At 47.7% G+C, this 18,147-nt stretch overlaps 1 protein-coding gene across 3 annotated transcripts in view; it reads right to left on the reverse strand.

Moving 5' to 3' along the window:
• Positions 1-7,670: 7,670 nt before the first annotated feature.
• LOC101166894 (SPRY domain-containing SOCS box protein 4) overlaps positions 7,671-18,147 on the reverse strand; it is a 33,613-nt gene continuing 23,136 nt past the window's right edge. The window contains exons 2-4 of one of the 3 annotated variants that reach the window (XR_002291598.2): positions 16,299-17,179; positions 8,414-8,623; positions 7,671-8,217 (exon numbers count right to left, since the gene is read on the reverse strand). Coding sequence is in view for 2 of the 3 variants with exons in the window: in XM_004075961.4 (XP_004076009.1) it covers positions 8,496-8,623; positions 16,299-17,007 (837 nt within the window). In the remaining variant the exon portion in view is untranslated. Of the gene's footprint in view, positions 8,624-16,298; positions 17,180-18,147 lie in introns of all 3 variants that reach the window. The other 2 variants (XM_004075961.4, XM_020708540.2) reach the window with 2 other exon arrangements.

An 18,147-nucleotide genomic window follows, 5' to 3' on the forward strand; every position in this document is an offset into this window, starting at 1 on the left:
TAGGGGTGGGATGGTGATAGGTTGAGCCGGGTCCTGGCTGGTTGGGTGGGCCGGGGTGGGTTTGGGGGGGTGGGCTCTGCCGGGCCTGTCGTTCTCCCGGCTCGGGGCTCTGGTTGCCTGGGTGGGGTGGTGGTGGGGGCGCACACTCTGCCGGCAACTTGGCAGGGGTTCCTGGGCGGGTGCCTGCTGGGCGCAGGGTAGGCAGTGCGGCTGACCGGGAACGGCGGCCGGGTGCCGTGCTGGGTGGCTGGTCGCCGTGGCGGGGGCTGGGGGGGGGGGCTTGGGGCTCTGGGGCCTGGGGTCGTCTGCCCGTGGCCGGTGTTTCGCCCGTGGCCGGTAGTTGGCGCGTGGCCTGGCCCCCCGGGGGTCGGCGCCGCAGTCACAGCAGGGGTTAATGGGTTCACTTGGGTGGGTTTATTTCATTATTATTATTATTATTATTATTATTATTATTATTATTATTATTATTATTAATATTAATATTATTATTATTATTTTATTATTTATTTATTTTTGGGGGGGGGGGGGCCTGGGGGGGCAGTGTGCTAGTCCTTAGGGGGGCCAGGGTATGAATGGTGGGGCTGGACCCCCTGCCCCCCCGTTCTGGCACCGGGACCCTTCCTTGCTGGCTGTCTCTCGGCGCCGCGAGGCTCTGGCCTCCAACTGCGACTGGCTTGGCGTTTCTGGCTGCCCGGCCGCTCTGGGAGGGGGGGCGCCTACCGCGGCCGGCTGGGGGGCCGGTCGCTCGGGGGAGCCTTCTCCCCCGGTTGTGCCCATCCGCCCGCTCCTCCCCGCTCTCACCCAAACAAATATTGCACACAGGCACATAGGGCCCCGGGATCTGGATGGGAGGGGTATGCTGGCGGGGCTCACTGGGGATGCCCCTCTCTGGGTTCTCGTTGGCACCCGCCCTCCTTCCCGCTTTTTACTTGCATATTAGACACTCTGATTCATCTAGGGCCTTGTGGAGAGGGTCTGGTATAGGGGGGCACGGTGAAACATCCGTGCTCACCTTTCGCTGGCCCCCCCACAATTTTAACTTCCTCTGTAGACACACACACTGCATGCTAGCAGCACACACACAGCAAATACACACCACTCACAGAGGGACTCCAGAGTGGGGGGCTTTGCGGCTTGGCAGCGGTGGAGCCCCCCACACTGGTGACCTCCTATTTTACCTGCAGCACACACACAGCACTCCCACACCTCCATACATGGGTGGGGTCGGGGGGGGGGCGGCCGGTCTTCACCCGCCTGGTCCTCTCAGGGCGGCCGGGCTTATGGGTGTCCTGTCGGCTGCGGGAAGGGTCGGGCATGCGGCGCTGGGGGTCGGCCGGCTGGGGGGGGGTTACTGCTTGGCGGCGGGGGTAGGGAGGGTAACCAGATGATTGTGAGTATGTGTGTGTGAGTGCATGGGTAGGACCGACCTGGGGGTTGGCTCGCTGGGACCCTCTGGGGCTTTCCCTCCCCATCACAGAGAGGGGAGGGCACTGAGAGGGTTGGGAAGGGGGGGTCAGATATTATGGCGGGGGGGGGGTTGTAGTGCGTAGGGTTTTAGGGGGGTGGCTGTGGCTGTGGGTGCGTGGCGATCCCTGGGTTGCTAGGGTCGCGTGCCTGGGCTGGCATGCGGGGACGGGGCGCCGGCCGGGTGGTGGCCGGCTCATGGGTTCCGGGGGCCCTGGCTTCGTCCCTGGCCTTTGTCTCGGTGTCCGGCGCCCGGTGGCCCCCATGGCTGCCGCCTGGTACGGCTAAGCGCTCCTGTCTTGTGGCCTGGGGGCCGGACACTGGGTTCGCTTGTGCCTCTGGGCATTGGGGGGGCCCCTGTAGGGGGGCCCTCTCTGTGCCTGGCTGGTGGGGTGGGCGGTCCCCTCCTCCTCCCCTCCCGGGCTGCCTGGGTCCGGATGCTGGGGGGGCTTCTGGCCTGGGGGGCTCTCCTCCCCTCTCCTGGTCTGGCTGGTCTGACTGGGTAGGATCTGGCTCCCTTTATGAACACACGGTTCACGTCGGCAGCATGCATGTATCTCCACCCCCACGTGCACGTGCACACTGCCACACTGCTCCCTGTCTGCTTCATCCCTCCTCCTTACCTACAGTGTATTGATGGACAGTTTTTTTTTTTCGCTCATCTTAGTGTCAGATTTTCACCTTTGATGTAACATTCGTCTTTCCAGCAGATCTGGTATAATTGTTACAGCTTAAATTAATAACTTAGTCAAATCAGTGCTTGTATCCCCCACCTTTTCACCTTTCTTCCTTTTACTCTCTTCCACCCTCCCCTCACATTCTTCCCCTCTCCCTCCCCACACACACTAAATGTAACAAATAAATAAAAAATAATACGACAAAAAGGGGTTTATACAAATCTACACTCTAGTTTCTTGAAGCTATATAACCTCTTTTTGTGATAGTAAAACCTGTCCAACACAAAAAGCCTTCAGCTCTAATCTGTTTGCTCAGCTGTTGGACAGAACAAGTTAAAAAAATAAAAATAAAAAAAAATAAAAAGAAAAAGCTGGAAGCTGCAGTTGTTTTTTTTCTAAAAGATGTAATAAAAGTTAAGTTAAAAGATTCAAAAACTTTTCGATTTGTGTTCGTTGTTGTTTTAAGACGTTAAGAGGAGAGACTCATTGTGCGCTAAGACCAATGAGTTATATCACTAGAGGAGACACACCCGCTTTAGAAAAATGGCCGACGGTGGCCGAGCGCGACGCCATCTTGGTGAGGTCGACGACGCCCACATGACAATGATTTCTATTGCTTTTAGTGGTGTCTAAGTAGCTTTTATATACTATATATTTTTACATTTATATATATTTATACATATATGTAAATATATTACATTTACATATATAATGTAACCGAGCGATAGGGGAGGTTCAATAATCAGTCACTCTGTGGTCATAAACGACACGGGACTACAGGTCCGCCATTTAGTGGATCCGCTCACCACTTATTTATTCTTCTTCTTCAACTCCCAAATTTACAAAACTCTCTGAACTTGCCACGCCCCCTGGCTTCTAGGGTAACCCGGGAGGGACACACCTCTCCCAAAATAAAAGATCCAGGAAGTTGGTTACATACGTCCACTCTTTCAAAAGAAATGTCCTCATTTCTACAATTTCTACAGGAAATGCAACAGGCCGGGGATTGCAAAATAAATAAATAAAATAAATGAATTAAGAAATAAACATTTGAGACCCTATATGGCGCCAACAAAAGTCATCCAAACAGGAACAACATGAGTTTTCAGAACCCACAGGCAAATTTCCCACCACAGGAGGGAGAAGGAAAAAAAAAGTCTGAATAATAATACATTGCCTGCCAACCAACAGCATATTATTCAACAGAATCTTTCAAGGAAGGAAAACACAACAACAACATTTGACAGTCTCCTCACAACACCAACAAAAATTTCACTGTGACATAACCCTGTATTGTTACATCCTAATAAAGTCCTGATAACGTGTTGGAGCACGCACCACTGCGGGAGTGTGCAGGGGCTGTCCCAAACGCATCCCTCTGACCCTGTTGGGGTGGATCACCATTATCTGGGGGGTCCAATGAAGTACCCGCCGAAGGAGAGGAGGATGGTGGGGAGGACATACTGTCGTTTGGGGAACCAGCAGGCAGGGGAAGAGTGTAACGTTTTAACCTGTCATGATGAACAACCTGGGCCCGCTCCGACAGATCCAGGGGGTTGACAATGCGATATGTCAAAGCGGCCTCTGCACCTGAAGCCAGAACCTGATCCACACGATAGGGGCCTTTCCAGTGCGGTGCTAGTTTTGTGCGGCCCTCTGTTGGGTTATTAAGCCAGACCAGAGCACCCTCTGTAAAGCCCTTGTGGTGAGAGTTCTCATCATGATACAGTTTCTGTTTCTCCTGAGCCTCTGCTGCATTAACCCTCGCTGCACTGAAAGCAATCCCCAGCCGCTCCACAAGAGACGACGCGTATAAAGGCAGCGTGGCTGCACTCCCAATGCCACCAACCCCACTAGGAATTCGAACCTCTGCCGGGATCCGGGCTTCGCGCCCGTGCATAAGATAAAAGGGAGTAAACCGTGTGCTGGAGTGCTTGGAGGTGTTGTAAGCAAAAGCAACAGATTTCAAATGGTCATCCCATTCCCCCCCATGGGACAACAACATCTTGGCCAGCTGGTCAATTAGGGTCCGGTTATGTCGCTCTACCATGCCATCTGATGTCGGGTTGTAGGCCGCAGTACGCGTCTTAGCAATGCCCAGCAACCGGCAGAGGTTCTGAATCACCTCTGCTTCAAACTGCCGACCCTGGTCACTGTGCAGCACCTCAGGGACCCCGTGCACCAGCACGTCAAAAAGACAGCGGGCAACTGTCTCTGCAGTCTGGTTGGGCAGAGCATACACATTCACAAATTTTGTGAAGTAATCCTCTACTACCAAAACATACCGGTGGCCCCGAGACGTTAGAGGCAGCTCCAGGATATCTGCTGCCACCCGCTGTAATGGACGACTGACTGGAGACCCTCCCATGGGCGCCTTGGCTTTTGGAACCGGGGATCTGCGTGTCTGGCAGGCCATACACTGCTCACACCACTGTCTGATGTCTTTAAGCATGCCAGGCCAGTAATAACTCTGTCTGGCCTGTTCCCAGACCATCTCAGCAGAGAAGTGAGCTGCAACCGGGCCCCCATGGAATTGACCCAAAATGTCAGGCACCAGCACTGAAGGAACCACGACCTGTACCTGTTTGGAACCCGAGGGAAAAGATGTTACAGTCCGACACAGCAATCCGTCCACCACTGATAGGCGGTTAAACTCAGCCCACAATTTTCGTAGGCTGAGAGAGGAGCCCCTCATAACTCGGCGAGGTGGTCTGGATTTTCCCCGCTCCAGCCAGGCTGCGAACAGCGCAAATTTCTGCATCCTCTTTTTGATGGCACTGCATCTCAGCGTTACTATGACATAGTGAATAAGTGGACTGCTGCAAACAGGCAGCGAACACTCCTGTAGGAGCAGATGCATGGATAACAGGATCCAAAGTCACTGGTCGACGGGACAATGCGTCTGCATTCCTGTGACTGAGACCATCTTTGTGAACCATGGTCCAGTTGAAGGGATCTAGTTCCAAAAACCCATCTGCCTCTTTTTCCTGAAGGGTCATGATCCAGTGCCATTTTCCTGAGACCCAGTAGGGGGCGGTGGTCCGTAACGATGGTAAATTCTGAGAGACCAACATAATGTTTGAACTCTCGGACTGCCCACACCACAGCCCAGAGCTCCCTATCAAAGGTGGACCACCTTTTCTGGGCAGCTGTGAGGGCCTGGCTGGCATAGGCTACCACTCGTTCAAGTCCATCCACTACCTGTGCCAGCACCGAACCCACGGAGTTCTTAGATGCATCCGTGTAGATTTTGAATGGCAATGTAAAGTTGGGTAATGTCACTACAGGTGCAGATGTAAGCACCTGTTTCAAATACGTGAAAGCAGCCTCACACTCAGGCGTCCAGTCAAATGCAACATTCTTGCCAGCCAATCTATTCAGTGGAGCGGCATACTCAGAAAAGTTTCGGACAAACCGCCTGTAAAAAGAACAAAAACCGACAAAAGCTCTCACCTCTGAGGGAGTGCGAGGCGTCGGCCAGTTCTTTACCTTGTCTGTGTTGCGAGGGTCCGGCTGGAGGCCATTTTGAGAGACAAGATGGCCCAGGAAAACCACGTGGTTTCTGGCAAAGTGACATTTCTTGGGGTTCAGTCTCAGACCTGCCCCCTGTATTCTAGATAGAACCTCGTTCAGGTGTTGCAGGTGGTCTTCAAACGTACGGCTGTAAATCAATATGTCATCTAGATATACCATGCAGATGTGCCAGGGCAGACCCCTCAGCACCAGTTCCATCATGCGCTGAAAGGTGGCCGGTGAATTGGTCAGGCCCATGGGCATGGCTCTCCCCTGATAGAGGCCCCTGCCTGTCGTGAAGGCCGTCTTTTCCCTGTCCTCCTCGGCCACCTCAACCTGCCAGTAGCCGTTTGAAAAGTCCAGTGTAATAAACCAGGACGAACCAGCCAGAGCGTCAAGGCTATCCTCAACTCGAGGTAGAGGGTGCGAGTCTTTGATTGTCACCGAATTGAGGCGGCGATAATCAACACAAAATCTCCACTGCCCTCATCTGACTTACATCATGACTTACATCATGCAGCATGTTGATAATAGCCCTGCAGCATCATGCATGTGTTCTATTAATGAAGCCCCTGCAGCAGTAAAAGAAAAAAATTTTAATACTTACCTGTGAAATGATAAACCTTCCTCCTTCATGGACTCATTTTCTGATTTTGATGAGGAACCACGTGATGTCTCCTCTAGTGATATAACTCATTGGCTAAGACATACACTTTAACCCGATGCATCATGGGAGATGTAGTGCCGAAAATCCGCCGACCACAGACAGACTAACCTCTCTGAGCTTCATTGTTTTGTTCACTTGTTCCACGGTCTGACACTGGATTCTGTGGAAAGCTACACCGCTAAAGACGAGCTTTAGCTGGTATTTTAGTTGGAACTGAGAGACTTCATGAGCTAAATTGAAAAAAGGAAGTGAAGACTTTAACCACTTCTGATTGGTCAGACTGATGACATGTGATTAAGTCTTCAAGAATGATTGGTGGAGACAGTTAAAGGGGCGGGACTTTTCTTAAAACAGCTGAAGCTGCGGCTAAATCGCGGTACCGTCATTCTTATGAAAATGTCTTTAATAGAATCAAATAAACACAAAGAAAAAGGTGTTTGTTTTTTCATATTCCTAATTTCTCAGTGTTTTATCAGGGTTTGTTTGGATGAACAAAGAGCTGATGTCCTGGAGATGGAAAAGGTTTGTGGATCAGTGAATGAGGGCAATTTCCCACACTGGTTGAAAAACACTGGTCTAGATGACCCAACTCCCAATGGTAAAGTGCCTAGGATAGCACAAGGGTTAATTATGATGATGCTGTTTTTAGCCCTAATCAAACGTCTGTCGTTTTCTAGAAGGTAGTTTCTGCAGAGCGGCAGGAGTTTCTTAGGAATTCACCTTTGAGTTGTGGACGGTACTGTTGGAAAGAAAGAAAAGGGCAGTTGAGTCCGAATCAGGTGAGATGGAGTGACTTGTTTCTACAGGCTACATGTCTGCATTATTTAAAAGCATTATATGTGAAACCTCAGTGAATCTTTGTCTCTGCATTTTAATAAGAGCGCCCTGAAGTCGGCGGGTTAATGACCCTTCCTGCCTGTTATCCTCCAAGCAGGTCTCCACATCCTTGACGTTTTTATTGCAGCATTCGATGTAAACTTCCATCAGCCGCATTAGCAGTGGTCATGTGCCACAAAGAGGCAGCTGAGAGCAGACAGAGATGCTTGTGAGCGATTATACTGTCAACACAGACTGATCTTTAAAGGACCTTCTGCAAACCAGGCCAGAAACAATCCAAACGGAGATGAGCTTTGAACACATCAGCAGCTTTGTTCTGGGTGAGAGAGCCACTCTGACAAAGGCTCCAGTGTCAAAAGTCCATTTGTTGGAGTTCTGGAAAAACTCTTCTATTTTTGCACATTTATAATATTCCACAGAGTAAAACTCCATTTGTTAACATAAAAAGAGACAAGACAAGAGTAAAGCCAAGTGTCAAAAACATCAGAAAGCACACAGAGGTGTTGGTTTAAATGAATTTATTCTTTAAAAAAATGTTTGTATGTCAAAACATTCTTTAAACCTATGCATCTGTTTATTTTTCTTTCTCAGGATAAAAAAAATTGTAAATCAAAGATAAAAACTAGGCAGAAAAAGCAGCTTTCCAAACTCTGGAGGAGTTTTCCTTTGTCTCTAATCAGTTGCAAGTGTACAGGGGACTGAGGGCGGCAGTATTCCAGTTCATCGGATCCAAGCTTGTTCGACAGAACCTAAAGGGAGCGATGGAAACGCACAGACAGGAAAGATGTTTTTTTAAGTGCAGGGGCTTTTTTCCAACTGTGTGTGTGCCTGATTGTCCCAAAGGCATTTAGTAAGTTTGTAGTCAGAGAAGGAGTGTGCTTGGTGTGCCTGCAGACACAGACGCCCTGCATTTCTGATCCACGACTGCTACAGTGTCTTGGGAGCCTCTCCTGTGGCTTGTTTTGCCTTCCACAGAGCCTGCTGTGATGCTGGGAATATATAAATACGAGGGGGGGGGGGGGGGGGGGGGAATTCTACAGAACCTGTGCAGAGCATAAACTGCCCAGAAGCCACATAGTTCAGGGTTTTCAGAAAAGAAAAAGCCTGATTAGTATTCGCACACCTCACTTTCGAGAAGAAAATCTCCAAAAAAAAGCGTCAAGAAAATAAAAACCATAAAATACATCAAAGCAAAAACTAAAAACAGCAAGAATCATCCCAAGATGTAAACGACCCCCCCTTCCCTTGTAAACACCTGTTTAAAGTCCACACCAGCAGGAGCCAGGTGCCCGTGTCGACCTTTAGCCGGGAGGCCACGCCCCTCCGGGACTGCGTGGTCATTGGTACTGGAGGTAGTTCTTCAGCGTCTGCGGCAGTGGGAGGGCGTCGATGTGATGGATGCGCTCTCTCCCCAGAGCCAGTCGAGCCACCCGCCTGCACAAATCCATGAGGGGGAGGGGCTCCGCTGTGGAGGCGGAGACACAGTCAGGATCCACAACAAATACTGCATACATAGCTGAGTTAAAGCCCCTCCCTGCAGGTGACCTTGGTCCATTCCCCCCACAATGGGCTGCAGAATGGAGCTTGACTCTACGCCTGCTGCAATGATTGTGCTGCCTTAAAGAGATTCCAAAACAAACCAGAGGGAACCTTTCGTGATCAGCGTGATCAGAAAAAGGAGAGGTGTGGAAGCGGTTCAGGATGTGAACAGGTCATGAAGTTAAACTGAGGAATCTGCTGCATAGGCAGGGCATCGATCAGGCTCCGTGTCTCAAGGCTCCTCTGACCTCCAGGTCTAGAGGACAGAAGGGATTCATTAGTTTTCATGCAGGGTAGGGGTGTGACAATAACCGCATCACCGCGGTGATGACACATCACCTTTTTTGTTGTTGAAATATGCATGCATATGGTGTGGGATTTCAACTATTTATACTTTGCTGGAAAAGTTAAGTTAACTCAGACCGACTCGGACCAATTACCCCTTTCGGGAGACATTGTCTCCAACACGGCAACGTTCAAATCACCAAAGAATGGGGACCGAATTGATTTCATTTGGTTGGAGCCAGAAGTGAGTCATTTTCTATGAGTGACGTTCCACTCAGTCCAGTTCTCATATACAGTCAACGGCTGTTTCCTCTGCTTCCTGAACCAGCAAGCTCTGCTTTGATTTAGAAAAAGCGGCCGTGCGATGGAGCACACATGACTCCCTCCATTACATCAACCTCCACACATGCAAAAGGAGGCAAAAGAGGCAGTTCAGGTCAGTCTGTTATGTAACATGTACACTCGCTCCCAGTTCCATCAAAGCATGCCAGCAGAATGTGCCAGTGACCCTCCCACCAGTTTTGAGAGGCAAGTGGTGTCTGGATGTTAGACTCCTAACTGCTGCCGCTTAACGGCTGCCAGGCTGCCCCACCTGGAGGCACCATCTGCTGAGAGGAGCTCCTGCTGCTCTGAATCTACCAACACGCTGAAGGACAGGAGAGTCTGCATTTGCATAAGAAACACCAACAGAGAGTCTGCAGACAGGCTAACGAGTGGAGAAAAATATATATTTTTAGGAAGTCACAGGGACTGATTAACTTCAACAGAAGTCACGACATCAACCTATACGAGTTCTGAAAAGAAAGAGACTTGAGGTGTAAAATTAATGGGAATTAGGTTGCTAATGAATAAAGGGCTCCAATCATCTGATGATTAAATAGTGTATGCCCCTCCCCCCCGTCGCTCAGCTGTTATAAATCATCAAATTCCCATTTTACAGATTGAAACATTTCAACTAAAAAAGGAGAGAATAATCGGGTTCAGTCATTTTAAGATCTTTGTTTTTTAGTTATTTTGCATTTAAAACCTAGAAGGAGCTGCATTTCCTGAAGAAGGTGCAGGGGTGAATGCCGTATTGCTGAATGAAAATGAAACTTAGGGGGTAATGATTGGTGTAATGTCTTTCATTAAGTTGGTAAAAGAAGTATTTTCGTTTATGTAATTCATGCTTGACAGTTCGTTTTGGAAAATAGTCAGAGTGAGACATCTGTCGTTTCTGTTAAGTTTCGATTTTAAATTTTTGTCAGAGTGAGTGCTCTCACCATGCGTTCTCAAGTTTGATGGAGCACATTTTCACGGAGATGCGGCCATGTTCGTGCTGAGCTGGCTCTGTGCGTGCGAGCGTTGGGAATTTTCCGTCTTTGTAAGTTGATTATACATTTTATGTTTCTTAGGAAGTTGTTTAGCTGTTTCTTGTGCAGTTTAAAGTGTTTCTTACAAGCTGTGAATTAGCATTTGGCCTGTCATACCTTCTTATGGTAAGCTAATGTCTGTGAACACATTTTTTCTGTTTTATTTCAGTTACAAATAATAATATGAGTATTCTTCAAGATGAAGAGAAATTAAAGAAGCAACTCAAACTAACTTGGAAGTACTCGTATTTGTTCGCTGGCTGTCTAGCAGCATCAAGTCACATGTTGTGAGGACAGTACAATTGGCAAAAGAAAATGTAAAGAAAGAAATTATCAAAGTTTAGCATAAAAAAGTGAAAACAGCACAATAATAAAAAAGATATGTTTGTGAAAAATGCCAGAGTATCGAACCAGTGAGCTTCTGCACCAAGGATCCCCCATATATTTCAATGGAGGCAGAAATGCTGGAAATCCTGAACATCTTTAAAAGTTCAAGGATTAGAAGGAGCAAAAGTCACAGCTGGAAAAAGCTGAAAGAGCTGAACATTTGAATAGTTGAACGATTGAAATAGATGAAAAATTGTAGGAGTTAAGGGAAAAAAATGGAGGAAGATACTAGAATAAAAAAAGAGAAACAGGAAAGCAATGGTTGAAGGATTTATAGCATTAAATGCTTTACAGCGTTCAACCAATTAAGGCCAAAATACCCCACCCCACCCCCAGGAAGCAGTTTAAAGGCCTGTTCACACCGGGACGAATTTCGCCGGCGATTTTCGCCGACGTTTAACGCCTCGTAACTAAACAAAGGGCACCAATGAGAGTGTGCACACCGAGGCGAAAAAACGCAAAGCGCCAAAGCGTCAAAAAAAAAAAAACGCCTCGGGTTCGTTTTTTTTTTTCGACGCGTCGCGTCGAAATCTATTCAACCAATGAGAATGGCGCTTTTGCACACGTGTCTGGAGCTTCTGAAGTTACAGTAAAACACAACTTGGGGGCGCTCAAACACAAAACTGCCTTGCTGAGCACACATACCAGCGAAGAAGATAGACGCCAAGTAGCGTCTACACTGCCGCGAAGAAATAATGACGGACATTCTAAAATATCCCCGAACCAAGCAGCAGTTGGAGCTACTGGTGCTTGAAATATTCATGTTTTCTTTGTATGATTCTGACAACCGTGTAAATACTTGCTCTCTTCTTCTGAGTGAAAAGCGACTTTAAGAAGCGTAAAGTTGCGCAGCGCCACCTTGTGTACAGGAGTATTTCTGTTTACATTAAGCGCCATCTAATGTCAGGGAATGAAATTGCATGTTCGCTCGGCTCATCGTCAGCGAAAATCGCCTGGGTGTGAACACAAAAAACGTGGCGAAAAACGCTGGCGAATAACGCCTGACGAATATTCGTCCCGGTGTGTACGGGCCTTAAATCTGAAGGGGGAGGGGCACAGTTGCACCAACTAAAGACCAGAACTACGACTATTAAAATCTTCCTCTTCTGATCAGCGTTGATGGTGAGCAAACATGTTTCCATGCGTGACGTTTCATGCTGGTGACAGCTTGACATGCGATGCAGCAACTGTTTCTGTGGTTCCTTCAGTTTGGCAAGCGGCGAGGAACAGTTCATCACAATAAACGGTTCGACCACGGTCAATGAACAAGGGGCAGCTTCCCACATTCCTGGGTATGTAGACACAATCATAAGGAGAGAAAAAAACATTTCTCAGAAATGACAGATTTTCCCCAGAAGTGAGGAAGCAGGAAGCTCTTTAATTGAACTTCTGTATTCTTGTGAGAAGTACCTGCTGTCTTTAGGTTGAGCTCTACACGGTGAGGGTTAGAGCTTAGCGCTCATCTGTTTGAGTCTGATACCAGTAAAAGCCTGCAGGCGAGGTTGACCCTCAATAAGCAGCACCAATGAGGATGAAAATGAGGCAAAAAAGACTTTTCAAACAGTAAACCTGATTTTCCAATGCTCTACACTGGTGATAGCCACCTCTGAAAGAGTCTTTGAAGAGGAAAAAAGGCAGCTGTGAAAATCAAGAGCTACAAGGATTCATTTGACTGCCATCTGTTTAATGAAAAAAACTGGCCAATTGCCGTCAAGGGGGGAGTGACTCATTAAAAGCCCGACATGTGGATGTCAGACGGAGGATGTGAATGAGGTGAGCAGAGACGGCCACATTCTCAGCAGCTGGAAAACCGTACGGCGTGGCAAACGTATCACTGCCTCATTACGAAACCCCCAACAAGGGGGAGGAGTGATGCCCCCCGCCCGGACACCCAAACGGGCCGAGCTCCGCTCCAGGGAGCTTCTGTGGAATTAAGACTTCACCATCGTTCACGGCTTCCAGAGCGGCTGCAACATCTAAGCAGTTTCCACAGTAACGGGAGCCTCCCACCATCTCAGTGTGATGTCACCACGCTGGGGAGGGCGGACTGGCAGATGCACATGCCATGAATCCTTTATTATCTGCTTTACCCAACAGCTATTCCAACGCTGATTAACATATCAAAAGGCAGATGAGGGCATTTAGCAAACATCTAGAATAATCAACATTTACTGGAAAAATGTTCAAGCTCTGTTGATTTCAGGCTCCACTCTTATCTTTTGATCTGTTGTCAAAGCGTTTCCCGTAACGCTGTTTATGACAAAAAATCCTGTGTTGTTTTCTAGGACATAGTTTCTGCAGAGCAGCAGGAGATCATCAGAAATTCACCGCTTGAGACTGTTGGCGAAGAGCAACGCCGACCCCCTCCCCTCTGTGTTGGCGAGAGCTCTCTGTTTATACCCTCTCCCACTAGCTTACAGCCCCTCACTCCCCCAAGCTAACATTAGCAGCAAAAATAGCAATCAATATTGAAGCAATCCAGCCGTACAGTTTGGCTTCGGATTCCAGCTCAGACCAGGAAAACATACTTTCTACGTCATAAATGTGAACTTTTTGAAAGACAATTTTTTGTCTCTCCTGATTCACAACGATTTGAATAAAGAAATAAGTAGAAATGCAATTTAAAGCTTAATTTTATTTATATGTGTCCTCCATCAGCAAAATGCTACCAGTGCATGTTAAAAACACCAAAACCATCATTTCTATCGGAGTGGGTCTTTAAGGAAACTCCATAAAGTTTGCATAGTTTCAGAACAGACAAAACAAACACTGCCTTCCCGAGGAACGTGATGATCTGCATGGTAAGAGTCGCCTGAAGCGAGAACGCCGTGTCAGAGCACCATCGGGAGACACAAACCCGTCACGACAAGCGGCAGACGCTTTCCGGATCGTCTCTGTTGTACTTAAAAACTCAATTCCTCTTTCCCACAACTGCAAGCACAAAAACCTCAATTGAGACGTGACAAGCATGAGTTTGGAGGGAACGGAGGTCTGACGTGCATTTAGAAATATTCCGACATTTACTTTAGCGAACTGTAAGCATCTAGGAGAAAATCTAGCAGGCATCGACAGCCTTCCTCTAATCCGAGCTCAGATGAAGCAGTTCAAAGCTCCATCAGACCTACGCACACACATTATGGATTCTGAATGAAGAGACAGACTTAATAATTCATATTTGCTCATTTATTGCAGTTACCTGAATAGGGGTGCACCTTTCCAACCTCCCCCCATCCATCAAGCAATTGCAAAATGTGCCCCCTCCCTTCCTCATAAGACTTCCCGTCTGTTCAGAAACAGCCAGACTCATCTGTGACAGGTTTATAGCTGCAGCACAGGGGAGATGGGAGTGTGGGAAAGAGCATTAGGATAGACTGAGTGACCGACTTGCCGCTGTCCGGCTGCCAGGCACACAAAACCCAGCTAGCACTTGGTCAAGAAGGAAGTTGAGGACGGGCGGAGAGGCTCTGCGATGACGGCGCGCCACTTTGTCTGCCCTCACTCTGGTGAGACCGCTCAGTGCAAAGTGGAGGCGGTTCCCTCCAAGCTCCTCATAGTTTCACACGCGCAGCTCAACCAACGTGTGGGGGCTCTTCCAGCGCCGCGCAGACGCCAGGTCGCAACAAGACGCAACACAAAGCAGCTTTGTCCTACTTAGAAAAGAGGGATGAGACAGGTCCGTCCCTCGGGTACGTCTTCCAGTTAAGTCGTTTTGTCTGCGAGCCCACCCACTCTGTCCTGCACGCTGTTATTGAAGCCGTACGGAGCCGACAGATTCGGCCTCAATGCTGTGCTTCCTTGCTAAATTAGCATAAAACTGCTGCAGCTGTCTGACCTACTTTTACTAGGACAAGTGCATCTCCACCCGAAGCCCTTCAGGCCGGGGGAGGACACACCTCCAGTCCAGAAAAAGTTTTCCACTGACAAGAACAGCTTTGGATCAGCGATGCTGGAGGAAGGATGTTAGGGGGGGGAAAGGGGCATCTAAGTTCAGTATGCTAAAGTAGGAAGAAACGGTCCCCCCAACTAGTTCAGCAAAGTCCTTCAAAGGGTGTATATCATGAATAACCAACTTTTTGAGCTGTTAAGTGTATTAGAATGTTAATTCCTCAAGAAAAACATCCCAAAGCAGTATTTTGATCTGTTCACTCATTTCTGATTTCTCTAAAAACCTACACTCTGAACAGCAGCCCCTCCCAACCCACAAAAACAAGCGGGTTCTCACATTTGATAAGCAAGGAACAGCCCCTTCCAAGCCTGCGCTGCTAGCATTGCCCCCAGGCAAACACAAACACCCAGTTTTTCCACAGAGCTAGCGGTGATCGGCTAAACGCTTTCCTTTTTTTATACACAACACGCACATCCATCCACGTAAAATTGAATGTTTGTTTTTGTGGGTGAAACGCAGACGACTGATAATATCTCTGAGCCCCATTGTACCTGACTATGCCCAACAGTGGCCGGGATGGGAACTGTTCGATGGTTTGGTTCAGACAGTTCAGTTGTATACCAAATCGCGCTGCTGCCAGACTATTTTCATCATTTCTAAAACTGTTAGTCAGTGTTGTTTGACCCAATCACGTAGTTTTAGACTCGATCAAAATCAAAAGCTGTCTCCCAACCAGTGACTGGATATTAATTATGGCCCACAGCAGTCACTGACTGCAAGGACCTGTTGTTTTTGCAGTTGGAAAACTTTCTGCACCTTTGAGCAAAAGTTTGACACCTCCCATATGCTTAAAAACTGACCAAAATTTGCACCCGCGAAAAATCTATTTTGGGCATAATGAACAAATGTTGCACTTAGAAGTTGTAGATTTGGTGTATTTTGTGTTTGGCGTGGCGAGCTCTTTGATGAAAAGTTAGTCAATTTAATAATAAAAAGCATTTTTTGCCTGATGAAAACAAAATCACTTTAAAAAGAAAATTGAATGAAATCAAAGATCTGATCGTGATCGTTGTTAATCAAAAAAATGTGTGTAAACAGTTGACTCTGACATTGTCTCTTGGTTAAATGAAACAAAACGGATGCTAATACAAGAAAAGAAGCAGTTACTGATGCATGTGCGCTATTGAAGGGTTGGAGATTGACGGAGAATAAATTGAGCGTGCCTGCAAACAAAAAAATCAAATGTTCTTTTGCTGTGACATATGGAGGCTCAGTGTGTTTGTTTAGGGAAGTGACAGAATTAGCAGATAATGTGAGAGAAGAGAGGGGCGTAAATCTCATTTACCAGCTTTGGTCACAACTAGTTCAAGCGGCTGTTCTTCTTCGTCTTCTTTTTTTTTTCTAAACTAATGTTTAGTATCCAGCGTGATGGTGCATAACACGCTTTACTTGCATAATCGTGATTAAAAATAAACTTTAGACCAGAGAACTCATGCCGAAAATTTTTTAAACAACACTTTTTTAGAGACCAAGATATCAACTTGTAAGACTTTTTAAAATGCATTTTAAGGCCTCATTTCAAAATGTTCAAATTCAAGGCTTTTAAGACTTTTTAAGACACAGCAGGAACCCTTAAAATCACATCACAATAGCTCATTAAATTCAGCTCTGTCACTGTTGTGTGTACTTACGATCAAGTCCATTGACGTAGCGAATCGACACTTCGCAGTGCCCCCACACCGCACTGACAATGGGGTACAGTCTTTTGCCTTTCAGCCCCCTGAAAGCCACTCCGAGATACTGTCCATCGACCATAAAGCTCAGCGTCCCTTCATCCATGTCCAATATCACGGTCAGACAGTCTGGGAGCACAAACGACTCATCTGGCTCTAGAAAACTTGGATAAGTGGGGGCACATGAAGAAACAGGTCTGTTCTTTCCATCGTGATTAAGTCTGTTCCGGCCCAGGTCCCAACCCCAGGACTCCGAGTCTGAGCCCACCAGAGCCGTGTAGCCTACCGAATGTAGAGGTGCTTCTGCTGTGGCCACCCCCACCACAGCATGGGTGCCTCTTTGTCTGACTGGCCAGTGAATCCTCCATACATGGAGACCCCTGGTGTAGCCCACCCTTCCTCTGATACAGTCTGTACTTTGTGCTACAGGGTGTCGATGAAACGTCAGCTTGTCGTCTTCTTTGACAAAGACATTAAGGGATCTGTCGTCGGGATTCCAGGCGTGGCGTAGTTGGGTCTCAGCGCTGGCTGGTGGCATGTCCAACAATAAGTCTAGCCGTGGCGGCCGACAAAAATCGGGGCCCTGTAGTTCATGACGGACCGGGTGGTATGGGGGTTCCCCGCGAACATCAACCGACTTGATGCCCCCCGAGATCTTCTGGCCCATGACTTAAGGAGTCCAAAAGAGGAAGGGCAGAGGAAAAGGATTAGGTCGGGGGGGTGGCAACCAGGAGCCAGGTGATCCCAACGTTACCTCATGGGCTCGATTGCAAGTTCATGTCCTGTGTTTAAGGAAGTGGTGGGACACACACCGTATTCAGCCAGGAGAAACTTCAGTTCTGAAAAACACATACAAAAAAGCAACTTTAACTGATACTTTGGAACTTGCTGAAGATGCGTGTATGCATATTCCATCCTCAATATCGGGAATTGCAATTTCAAATTAAATAACCACTCCAACAAGAATGTTGTTTTTGGCGTTTTTAAAATATTCTAGTGACATTTTTCTCACGATGGAGGACACAATAAAGAAAATTAGGATTACAATTGTGTTTCTGAGTATTTGTTTAATCATTGTGAATCAGGAGCAGATGACAAAATACTGTTTAAAAAAGCTTGTAGCTGTTACACAGAAACTACAACCAGCAGGCCACAAGTTCCCTGCTCTGCTCCATTCTGATGCATCCACCTGCAGACAAATAGATCCATGAATGTCTTTGTTTTCCCCACCTGTGCTGAAATGCTTCATAGGTTGATTGGTTGCTCCAAATCAGGGGTTCTCAAACTTTTTCTCTAGTTCCTCCCTTTGGAGGAGGTAAAACGTTCCGCCGCGAAAGAAATTCCGATGTCAAAACACCCCCCCCCCCCACCCCCCCACACACACACACACAGACTTTCCAGCCTTGTCCTACAGGGTGGCTGCCACAGGGCAGGGGGTGTGGGTGTGAGGGTGCATGGGTGTGTGATTGTGGCCCTGCGACAGACTGGCGACCTGTCCAGGATGTCCCCTGCCTTCACTCATGAGTGGCCGGGATAGGCTCCAGCAGCCACGTGACCCCGAAAGGGAAGAAACGGATTTAGAAGATGAATGAATGAGCGAGCTGGAGTCTAAACTGGAAGGCTGGATAGCTCAGATATTGATCACCATTATAGATTCCCCGCTAGCGGGAGAGAGCGTAAACTAAGGGATGATGGGAAATCATCAATCAATGCATGTTAAGATAAACATTCTTACAAATAAACAGTTGGACCCTTTTTTCTGTCAGATAACATGACAATAGTTGCTTTACATGTGTTCAGGGCTCAT

Source organism: Oryzias latipes, chromosome 13 (assembly GCF_002234675.1).
Source record: "Oryzias latipes chromosome 13, ASM223467v1".
Classification (NCBI taxonomy): Eukaryota; Metazoa; Chordata; class Actinopteri; order Beloniformes; family Adrianichthyidae; genus Oryzias; species Oryzias latipes.